This window comes from Sardina pilchardus, chromosome 5, assembly GCF_963854185.1.
Source record: "Sardina pilchardus chromosome 5, fSarPil1.1, whole genome shotgun sequence".
In the NCBI taxonomy this organism is placed as follows: domain Eukaryota; kingdom Metazoa; phylum Chordata; class Actinopteri; order Clupeiformes; family Clupeidae; genus Sardina; species Sardina pilchardus.
Window position 1 is genome coordinate 1300149 of NC_084998.1, and position 11864 is coordinate 1312012.

General features: G+C 42.2%; 2 protein-coding genes across 6 annotated transcripts in view; one reads left to right on the forward strand and one right to left on the reverse strand.

The window, feature by feature from the left end:
• The window catches only part of rb1 (retinoblastoma 1), a 64156-nt gene extending 53788 nt beyond the window's left edge, over positions 1 to 10368 (forward strand). For 3 of the 5 annotated variants that reach the window (XM_062535900.1, XM_062535901.1, XM_062535903.1), the window contains 3 exons: positions 11 to 153; positions 8194 to 8240; positions 9535 to 10368. In XM_062535900.1, the coding sequence (XP_062391884.1) occupies positions 11 to 153; positions 8194 to 8240; positions 9535 to 9629 (285 nt within the window). In that variant the 3' untranslated portion in view covers positions 9630 to 10368. The remainder of the gene's footprint in view (positions 1 to 10; positions 154 to 8193; positions 8241 to 9534) is intronic. The other 2 variants (XR_009939133.1, XR_009939132.1) reach the window with 2 other exon arrangements.
• si:dkey-56d12.4 (uncharacterized protein LOC799220 homolog) lies at positions 4177 to 6521 on the reverse strand. The gene is made up of 2 exons (XM_062535908.1): positions 6010 to 6521; positions 4177 to 5600 (listed from the first exon to the last, which is right to left on the reverse strand). The coding sequence occupies exons 1-2, from the start codon at positions 6377 to 6379 to the stop codon at positions 4585 to 4587; spliced, it is 1386 nt and encodes a 461-aa protein (XP_062391892.1). The 5' UTR covers positions 6380 to 6521; the 3' UTR covers positions 4177 to 4584.
• Positions 10369 to 11864: the final 1496 nt, after the last annotated feature.

Sequence of the window (11864 nt, forward strand, 5' to 3'; positions counted from 1 at the left end):
TCTCCTGCAGAACTCTGAGCGGTTCCAGAGGATTAACGAGATGGTGAAGAGCAGCGAGTGGACGCTGAAGAGGCGGGCAGATGGCGCCGGCGGGCCCAAACCGCTGAAGAGGCTGCGCTTCGACACCGAGGGGCAGGACGAGCCGGACGGCAGGTAGGCCACCTGCACACCTGTACACTTCTGCTCAATCTTAATCTCAATCCCAATCCATGAGCGCAACAGGCCCATGTGCACACCTGCTCAATCTTAATCTCAATCCCAATCCATTAGCGCAACAGGCCCATGTGCACACCTGCTCAATCCCAATCCATGAGCGCAACAGGCCCATGTGCACACCTGCTCAATCTCAATATGTGTACACCTCCTCAATCATAATCTCAATCCCAATCCATGAGCGCAACAGGCCCAGGCATGGAGGGCAAGTGTGCTAGTGAGGAGGCTACAGCTCGGTGATTAGCACGTCTGTTAGAGTGCTAGTGACCAGGCTACAGCTCGGTGATTAGCACGTCTGTTAGAGCGCTAGCTAGTGACGAGGCTACAGCTCGGTGATTAGCACGTCTGTTAGAGCGCTAGTGACGAGGCCACAGCTCTGTGATTAGCACGTCTGTTAGAGCGCTAGTGACGAGGCTACAGCTAGTGTCTGTCACTTGACCAGCATGTCGATTGAAGCGATATGGGGCAGCTGTGGCCTACTGGTTAGGGCTTCGGACTTGTAACCGAAGGGATGCCGGTTCAAACCCTGACCAGTAGGAAAAAGATGTGGGCGGGGGAAGTGGTTGAGCACTGCTCTCTCACATCCACGACCTGAAGTGCCCTTGAACAAGGCACCTAACCCCTCACTGCTCAAGCTGTAGCAAGGCAGCTCACGGCTCCCGGTTAGTGTAGTGCTTCCTCACTGTGTGTTCACTCACGGATGGGATAAATGCAGAGACCAAATGCCTTGTATACGTAGAAACCATAGCCTCAGATTTAGTGAGGAGGCTAAAGCTAGTGTCTGTCACTAGCCTAGCACGTCTGTTAAAGTGCTGGAGTGTCGTGGAGCTATTGCACTGCTGCATAAGGGCTTCAACATCTGTTGGCAACTGTGACCACCCCAGCCAAAGCGTTTTTTATTCTGTTGTTTTAGCTACAGATATTTGCAGAATCAGAGCTTTTTTGCCCTCAAATACACATGAGTGTGGTGTTTCTATAGTTCAAATACACCCTTTAATGAGTGTGGTGTTTCTATAGTTCAAATACACCCTTTAATGTGTGTGGTGTTTCTATAGTTATAGTTCAAATACACCCTTTAAATGAGTGTGGTGTTTCTATAGTTCAAATACACCCTTTAATGAGTGTGGTGTTTCTATAGTTCAAATACACCCTTTAATGTGTGTGGTGTTTCTATGGTTCAAATACACCCTTTAATGTGTGTGGTGTTTCTATAGTTATAGTTCAAATACACCCTTTAATGTGTGTGGTGTTTCTATAGTTATAGTTCAAATACACCCTTTAATGTGTGTGGTGTTTCTATAGTTCAAATACACCCTTTAATGTGTGTGGTGTTTCAAATACACCCTTTAATGAGTGTGGTGTTTCTATCCACAAGTTTCCGCCGCCCCGTGATGCTTTGCGCGAATTGTGGGCTTCGCTTCCGGTTGCTACTAGATCGATGTAAACAATCACCGTCTGTCATTCATTCATTAGGCTAGCTGCTACAATGTGGGAACACAACCTCACCGAGTTAAAAAACGGCATTATAAATATACCTTTGCCCTCCGCCGTAACTGGATGGGAAGACGAAGTAAAAAAATGGCCAAGGATAACTTACAGCAGCATTTTTTCGTACTTTGTTGAGTCTGTGTCTTGCGATGGTAAGGCAATGATGAACCTAAAAAGCTCCGAAGCTTACCAGTATTTACACAGCGAGAAAGTCGGGCGAGTGTGGCTAAAAGAGATGACAGAAGACCTAGTCTACTTGAAAGCTGATATAGAGCCAAGTCAGAGCCTTAAAGCAACCCATCATAAGGCCTGGGTATTGGTATCGAGGACAGGAGTGATACAGACAGCAGGCTGTTCATGTATTGCAGGGCAGATCATGCAGTCATGCTGCAGCAATACTATGGAAGGTTAGTAATAGTACAACGAGAGTAACATGATCTTGTAAATGTGTAAAAGTGTTAGGTTTGTATAAGCCAAAAGTCTACTGTAACAAGGGGACGTTTGTTTTAATTTCTCATATGATAATGATGTGATGTGAGTCTATTGCAAGCTTAAGCTAGTGTCTCAAGCTCTGCCTTCGTCCCCAACTAGCTAGACAGGGTAGCAAAGACTGAAAGTCCAATGCAGAAATATTTGAACTTTTACTTTAATCTTCGATTCAGTTGATTTCCATTCTTGTAAGACATACAGTAAAATAAACAGAAAATCAAAAACACGCCCTTGTTTTCCCGTTTTCTTACTACGCCTTGCCGCCTTCTAATGAAACTGTAGGCTACACAAAAACGATTAGCATCAGCCTAAAAGAGATTATAGCTATCCGTTATGCAGCATCTATTTACTTCCTTAACACTATTAAGATGAGCAACAATTTGCACAAAATATGCTACGTAGTTCAAAAAAACATTTATTCTACACAGTTCAAAGCTTTTCTGTACTTACAAGCGAGCCTTGAGCAAGAACGTGCGTTACAACACGTAGGCTATTACACCCCATGACAGCTGTCAAACGATGACATCGTTGCTCAGTTGTAAGCAGGGATGTAGTGGAGGCCAAACGCAATTTCAGAAATAGTTTATCCACCTCTTATTAGAGTTTATCCACCTCTCAAAAGAGTTTATTCACTAATTGCAACTTTTACCATTGAAAAAACCCCTGTATTATCCACATTCACAATATATGCACTCATCATGCTATAGGAACCATTTAATAGCCTACCACTGGTATTGATATAAACATTAGACAATAACCTCCACCATCATCAAACACGAATGCTGAATGCCTTGCGCGTCATGCGCCTTGCCTGCGCATGACGCAGTCCACCTCTCCGAGATCACAGAATTTATAGTTTACCCACCTCTTAATTTACTACTACATCCCTGGTTGTAAGTAAGATCATTTGGTGAAATACTGATTTTGAGACACTAGCTATAAGACTACTTAGAGCATAGAAGTTGGTTTAGGATGTGATTAGAAAGTGTGAAACCGTTCCTTCTTGTAGGTTGAGAATGCAGTCAGGCAAGGTGAGACAGGGACAGCATGCACTGATGTGCAAAGGAAATGGAATAGTGGTGCAAAGAAGAATGTAGGTCTGGTAAAGGCAAAACATATAAATTTTAGGCGCCATAGACCCCAGGACACATATCCCCACCCACCACGGCAAGAACAAACCAATTCCACGCCATCTCCCCGACTCTTCAGAAACCATGAGGATTTCCGAACACACATCAACTCCTCAGTAATGGCCCCACTCTATCAGCTCCAAACTAATGGTCTTATTCAGCTTGCTTACAGAGCGGATGCAGAGAACAGTACAGAGCCAAACCAAAATTCAGAAATCAGAATTGAGAATCACACTGATCATAGTACACGTCTAACATGTAAGAAGTGTTCAGCGTTTTACCAATCCTACATTGCTTTATCCCCCAATCAACTTTCTACATTGGAGATAGAAACAAAAACCCAGAGTAGGTCACAGGTGTGGCATGATGCTAGGAGACTGCGTCTAACTGCAAGCACAGTGAAACGAGTTCCCAAACGACACACCACAGACCCCCAAAAATTTCTTAATGAGCACATGTACCCCACCTTCACTGGGAACGCGGCCACAAAATATGGCTCTGAAAATGAAGTGCGGGTCATCACGCTACTTGAGAGCAGAGGGCATGCCGTGCACAACAGAGGCCTTGTGGTGCATCCTGACCACCCCTGGTTGGCAGCCAGTCCAGATGGTATCCTTGATGGGACAAAACTTCTCGAGATCAAGTGCCCCTTCAAGAGTCAGATGTCTCTTGAAGAACTTCTCACTCGGCCAAATGGTGACATCAAAATCTTGGATGATTGAAAGTACCTCATTTGTCCAAATGGAAGAGCTGGATACTACCTTCAGGTAAACTGGATTGTTTTCAAGGGCAAGATGTATAGCAGCATTATTACAAGAGATAACAATATAATGTGAGCTAATATGCATAATTTGGTACCAATTAAATGTATTTTCTATTATTTTAGACGCAAGTGGCTATGGTGTGCTTAGGTCTACAGAGCTGCAAACTGGTTGTCTGGACACCAAAGGAGCATTTAGAACTGGACATTCCATTCGACAAAGATTACACTGACAAACAAGTAGAGCAACTGGAAACATTTTATTTTCAACATATGCTTCCCAGGTTGGCTGATGATTTTGGAGGAAAGAAACTACATCTCTGCCCCAAGTACCTCCAACTTTGTAATTAATCACTTGGTAATGTCTCACTTTGTGAGATGCAAACAATGGTTCAAATACATTTGCAGTACAAATACAACTTTACTTAAGTAATATAACAATTCATTAATAGAAATAAATAAATGTATTCATATACAAGATGTTGTGTAAGACTATGTAAGACATTACTTGCTGGAGATAAGCTCTCCTCTCAGATTCACGAGAGCTGCACAAATCTGAAGTATGTTATCAATTTTAGGAACTAAGCTTATTGGCACAGTTTGTGACAGGATCTTGTACACTTTGAGACGCCGGATAGCCCGTTCCACATGAATGCGTACATTTGCTATCCGTCTCATCTGAGTCACTTGTTCATGAGTCAATTGGCTTTGTTTGCGTGTAAACGCAGGTATGACTAGCCTTACCCTCCTTTCCTCAACAAGATCTCTAATTGTGAACCCACGGTCCCCCATCACCACATCACCAGGACGTAAATTATCGAGAAACCCTGAGTTCTGTGTAATATACCTGTCACTACACTTTCCACCAAAAGCCTCTGAAATAAACATCACCATCCCTGATGGAGCAATGGCAACAAGGTATTTAACAGTGTTACTTGCATAGTAATGGCTGTAAGACTCTGAGCGCGAGTTTAGGTTTTTGGCTTTTTGCAGAACACTCTCTGTGCAGTCAATGATACAAGTTACATCAGGGAAATGTTGCAGAAAAACCTGTGGCATCGTTGATCTGATTGTGTCACGGGGCATCCATGGAATGAGATCTTTGGTGTGCTCAGCAAGGACATCTAGCCAATGCTTAATTGTTTTACTGACCTGACTGGCTGATATTTCAAAGCGCCTCGCTAAGTCAGCCAGAACAAAGTTCTGTCTGAGCTTCATAAGTGTCAACAAAACTTGGTCTTGAACTGGCATTGTTGATGACTGGGGCGCAAAACCTTGTATACAGGAAACAAGAGTGTTGAACACTAGCAGAGTAATCCCCGTGTAAAGCAGACAGTCTGTATCACCTTTCAGTGTAACGTCTGCAATGGACAGAGGGGCAGGGGCAGGTGTGATGGCCATGTTACATGTGATGATGGATCCTTTAGAGTAGGTATGGTCCTCCACAGCTGGGTCCATCCACTGTGTTTGGGCATCCTTGAAGGTCTGAGGCTGCTCTAAATCCATAACATCAGCTTGGTCTGCAAATAATAAGATGGAGACAGATGGAGATAATTGGATGAGGGCATTGCATTGGTGTACACTAACAGCATACTGCATCTAGTCAATGTTTTTATTCCCTGTGCCCCCTGTGTCAGCTGACACTCAGTAGGCCAGTACTCTAACCACTCACCTATGACATGATGATTTGATCATTTATGAATTAAGGATGAAAGTTAGGATAGCCAACACATTGATTTAGTCTACATAAATCATTATTTCGTATACCATGTCATTTAACATTTTCAAGCTAGCTAATCAACCAGTTAATTATTATAACTTCAAACATGTTTAAGTGCCGAAAATCAAGAATGCTTTTTACCGTGAGTATAGCCTACTGTATGCTACCGTAGCCTAATAAAAAATATTTAGCAGTCAAGCTAGGCCTACCTGTTGTTGCAACTTCGCTGTCAACGATCCTGACAACTCTTCTGCGTTTCTTCTCGGGTGGCTTCTCATAACCCAGATAAAGGGTTGGGTAAGGGTTTTCTTCCGTTGGGGTTTTGTCCACAAAGTGAAACGAACAGACATAGCAATATTTCGGAGGATGTTTTAAGTTGAGGTTTTTCAGCCAATTTCGTTTAGCTTCGTCGTCGTCATTGGGCAGTGGATGGAAGCTGTACCATTTCGGGCACGAACACTCGTTTTTCTTTTTTGGTTTATGGTCAAAACACTCCGATTTCAACCAATTATTTAGTTTTGTCCGGTTGTAAGTACATCCGCGAACGGCACACGTTGTTCCCGAGCTTTTTAAAGCCATAATAGTATCCAGCAACAGCAGCGATGTGATTAGTGCTAGCCTGCCAGCTGATCAGCTAAAAACACAGCTGAGTCTTCAGGTGCGGGCGGCGGCAACACGACACCGGAAGTTTCGCCCACAAACGTTTCCCCAGCAACCACCCCAGGAAACTTGTGGATAGTTATAGTTCAAATACACCCTTTAATGTGTGTGGTGTTTCAAATACACCCTTTAATGAGTGTGGTGTTCCAAATACACCCTTTAATGTGTGTGGTGTTTCTATAGTTCAAATACACCCTTTAATGTGTGTGGTGTTTCTATAGTTATAGTTCAAATACACCCTTTAATGTGTGTGGTGTTTCTATAGTTATAGTTCAAATACACCCTTTAATGTGTGTGGTGTTTCTATAGTTATAGTTCAAATACACCCTTTAATGTGTGTGGTGTTTCTATAGTTATAGTTCAAACACACCCTTTAATGTGTGTGGTGTTTCAAATACACCCTTTAATGAGTGTGGTGTTCCAAATACACCCTTTAATGTGTGTGGTGTTTCTATAGTTCAAATACACCCTTTAATGTGTGTGGTGTTTCTATAGTTATAGTTCAAATACACCCTTTAATGAGTGTGGTGTTTCTATAGTTCAAATACACCCTTTAATGTGTGTGGTGTTTTAAATACACCTTTAATGTGTGTGGTGTTTCTATAGTTATAGTTCAAATACACCCTTTAATGTGTGTGGTGTTTCAAATACACCCTTTAATACGTGTGGTGTTTCTATAGTTCAAATACACCCTTTAATGAGTGTGGTGTTTCAAATACACCCTTTAATGAGTGTGGTGTTTCTATAGTTATAGTTCAAATACACCCTTTAATGTGTGTGGTGTTTCTATAGTTCAAATACACCCTTTAATGTGTGTGGTGTTTCTATAGTTCAAATACACCCTTTAATGTGTGTGGTGTTTCTATAGTTCAAATACACCCTTTAATGAGTGTGGTGTTTCTATAGTTCAAATACACCCTTTAATGAGTGTGGTGTTTCTATAGTTATAGTTCAAATACACCCTTTAATGTGTGTGGTGTTTCTATAGTTATAGTTCAAATACACCCTTTAATGAGTGTGGTGTTTCTATAGTTATAGTTCAAATACACCCTTTAGAAACACCACACTCATTAAAGGGTGTATTTGAACTATAGAAACACCACACTCATTATAGTTCAAATACACCCTTTAATGTGTGTGGTGTTTCTATAGTTATAGTTCAAATACACCCTTTAATGTGTGTGGTGTTTCTATAGTTCAAATACACCCTTTAAATGTGTGTGGTGTTTCAAATACACCCTTTAATGAGTGTGGTGTTTCTATAGTTATAGTTCAAATACACCCTTTAATGAGTGTGGTGTTTCTATAGTTCAAATACACCCTTTAATGTGTGTGGTGTTTCTATAGTTCAAATACACCCTTTAATGAGTGTGGTGTTTCTATAGTTCAAATACACCCTTTAATGTGTGTGGTGTTTATATAGTTCAAATACACCCTTTAATGTGTGTGGTGTTTCTATAGTTATAGTTCAAATACACCCTTTAATGTGTGTGGTGTTTCTATAGTTCAAATACACCCTTTAATGAGTGTGGTGTTTCTATAGTTCAAATACACCCTTTAATGTGTGTGGTGTTTTAAATACACCTTTAATGTGTGTGGTGTTTCTATAGTTCAAATACACCCTTTAATGAGTGTGGTGTTTTAAATACACCTTTAATGTGTGTGGTGTTTCTATACTTCTCCATGTGCTGTGTTATGCAGTTTAAAACTAAAGGTTCCGTTTGTCTCCCCAGCAAACCCAGTGGAGGATCAGCATTGATTCAGAAGCTCACAGAAATGAGTGAGTACTACTATGCCATCACACTACGCTACACTACACTACACTACACTACACTACACTACACAGAAATGAGTGAGTACTACTATGCAATCACACTACGCTACGCTACACTACACTACACTCACACTACACTACACAGAAATGAGTGAGTACTACTATGCAATCACACTACGCTACGCTACACTACACTACACTCACACTACACTACACAGAAATGAGTGAGTACTACTATGCCATCACACTACGCTACACTACACTACACTACACTACACTACACTACACAGAAATGAGTGAGTACTACTATGCCATCACACTACACTACACTACACTACACTACACAGAAATGAGTGAGTACTACTATGCCACTACACTACACACCACACTACATTACACTACACTCACATTACACTACACAGAAATGAGTGAGTAATACTATGCCATCACACTACACTACGAATATCACTATGCCAGGGCTGCCGAGTCTCTCGCTTTGAGTGTGACAGTCACGCAATTTGACCCATTCTCACACAACACGCCATACTTGACATTTCTCACGCTTATTTTTCCCCTTTCAGTATATATTATTATTTTCAGGATAATAAACTTTGGTCCTTGTCTTGCCTTGCTGTGGTTCGAGCAACTCTGATTGACTGACAACAATAACCAATCCATCAGTCCTTTGTGCCTAAATCTAACCAACCACGGAAGGCAAAATGCAATATAAACCAATCAGAAGCAACGTAAGGCGGGTCTTGGCATTGAGCGCTGAGCCCCACATTTAAAACGTTCTCTTACTTGCCAGATTTTGTTCACTGTTGATTCGCTGTTTCTCCTTGAGTTTCCAAGTTAACATGTAGCCTACTGTTGTAAGGCTGCTATAATCAATCGGAGCTGCCAAGTGTCACACTTTGAGAGTGACAGTCAAAAATAATTTTGTCCAGACTCATCTCACGCTTGCCATTTTATGAAACTTGCCAGCCCTGCTATGCCACCACACCACGCCACGCCACACACCACACCACACCACACCACACCACACACCACACACCACACACCACACACCACACAAGCCACGCCACGCCACACCACACCACACACCACGCCACACCACACACCACACACCACACACCACACACCACACACCACACCACACTATGAGTCTGAGTGCATAATGGCTGCTGATTGGCTGGTTTCTGAGATGAGTCTGAGTGCATAATGGCTGCTGATTGGCTGATTTCTGAGATGAGTCTGAGTGCATAATGGCTGCTGATTGGCTGGTTTCTGCCCGTTGCAGACTCGACTCGGAGCCGGATGCAGGAGCAGAAGATGAAGGAGGAGGCGGAGTCTGTGAGAGAGGAAGTGCCCAACGGAGTGGAGAAGCACGAATGAGCTTTGCCCCTGATGAAGACGAGGAAGTGATGAAGACGAAGAAGTGATTAAGTCGACGTTGGGGTGGAGGGGCAGGATCGAGGTCTGGACGTTGGGGCGGAGGGGCAGGATCGAGGTCTGGACGGTGTGTCCCCGAGACCCCTCAGGCTCTGGATCCTGTTGAATCATGGACTTCTGATCTGAGGTTTTAGACTGTTAGTGCCGCATGACAGCAAGGCCCTGTGGCGTGTGCTCGGCTTGACTGTTGAATTATTCATTATTAATTTTTCTGAATTATGTTGATGTAGCAATTTATGTTAGTTTTCCGTTTTTTGAGTGAAAAAAATGAGTGAAGAAACTGTGGACTGAGGTGGAAAAAAAAAGACATTCGATTAGCTGAGTATTTCTGAAATATTCAGGAACTTTTGAGTAGTTGAATAGCTTTGTCGAAATGCTGAATATACAACTCCTGTGGTGTTTTGCAAAATCAAATTTTGGATTATAATATATTTTAGGAGGTTGTCGGATTGTTTTTTATTTTGTTTTTATCTTTTGAGCTTCATTATCTCACTGCATGGTCCAAAGTGTTTTTTTTGTTGTTTTTTAAAATACTTGATATTTCAGATCATAGTACAGTTCACTGTTTTTATAATGTCTGATATATGAAAGAAATGTTTTTTTCTATCCTAAGGGGAAAGAGATACAAAAAGATAAAGCCTTTGGAAATACCATCTGGTAAGAATAAATGTATTATTGTGTATCTCTGCCTGTCTTGTTTTTGTGTCTTCCAGTAAACATTCAGTCTCCTGTGTTGGTGCAGGTCTTTGCCTGGGCCACAGATGAGTATTAACCCTTGATGTGCAGGGCAGGTGGCGCATATCAGATGCAGTTAAATACAGTTATGTTGCTCACATTTGATTTTACAAGGAATGTTTTGCCATATGTCCTACAGATGGTACGGGTTGAGAATGCTCCTTTCTTTGCCGCACATCGGGAATGCCGAAGGTGCGGCATTTGTAATTAAAACTGCAACCGCAGGGGGGCAACATAAGACCGCCCTAATAACATGCAGGTTAAAGACGGTATAGACCTACAGACGGCCGATGTCGACGCAGCACTTTAGGCCTACAGTACATAACACACTATCCATTGTAACAGCTTCATGAAGAGCAATTGTCTTGTGCGATCATTCCCCCTCCCCCACACTCATCTAACCAGTTCACTGCCATTGATGTCTTTAAACGTCAATTTAACGTCTATAGACGTCAATTGCATTTTTCAATGGGGAGGGCTCATGGGTGGGCTTGGGAACAATCTGGCAGAGTTTCAGGCTTGTAAACAGACTGTACTAGCGATCCAAACCACTAGATGGCAGCAGTGCCATCTGGATGATTAGTATCTGCCTGCAGAGCCACATGCAGACATAATAGCAAGCAAACACACTGAAGATCGACCACAGTGGATCTAGTTTGCACACGGTCCAGTGAATAAATATGCTTACTTCTTACATCAGGGATGGAAAACGCGTGAACGGTATGATCCATTTACATTGGATATTGCTATATAGACTAACAACAACTTTGCTAGTGCTAGCTTGCTAAGTCTACTGTCCTGTTCAGAGTCTATAGCGACCTTCAGAAACCCTAGCAACCTTGAAGAGACTAACGAGATAACAGTGCAATCGTGGTTGACATACTACAGAAACGCTAATGTTAAAAATTAGATTTTCACAAAAAGATTGTTTTCTCAATTTTTTGGTCAGAAACAGGTGTTTTTAGCAAAACTAACCCATGTTCTACTGACGATTACTAAAGAACGGAAAACGATATAAACAAACCGTTTTTTCCTGGTGAAAGAAGAGAGTCTTTCATTTGGTAGCTTGTGTGTTTACATAGTCATAAAACTCACTGTTCGGTGGATCTTAGGAAAACAGTCAAAATGCTGTAAAACGTCTGGCAGTATGGAGCGCTCTGCACTGAAAATGGCTGGCAGCCAATGAGTTAATCAAATCCAAACCTTAACCAAGTCAGCAGAGCAGCAGAGTGTGCTGATAGTCTGAGCATGTGCAGAGAGAGGGTGAACTCTCCAAGTGTGATGGGGTTTTGTGTTAGAAGGTATTCACCACCAGAGTGTGCTGTCTCAAGAGTCAACCCACGTGTAACTATCATATTGAACTATGGAAAGTCCCCTCAGCGCAAATGCACCAATACATTCTGTCTGATTACTGAGTGCTGGTGTACCTTTGTATAAATATTT

Excerpts from the sequence above, each read along its gene's own strand:
- si:dkey-56d12.4 (XM_062535908.1), bottom strand. The coding sequence starts at position 6,379 with ATGGCTTTAAAAAGCTCGGGAACAACGTGTGCCGTTCGCGGATGTACT. Across the intron at positions 5,601-6,009 it reads CAGCGAAGTTGCAACAACAG|ACCAAGCTGATGTTATGGAT; the intron begins GTAGGCCTAGCT and ends TATTATTTGCAG.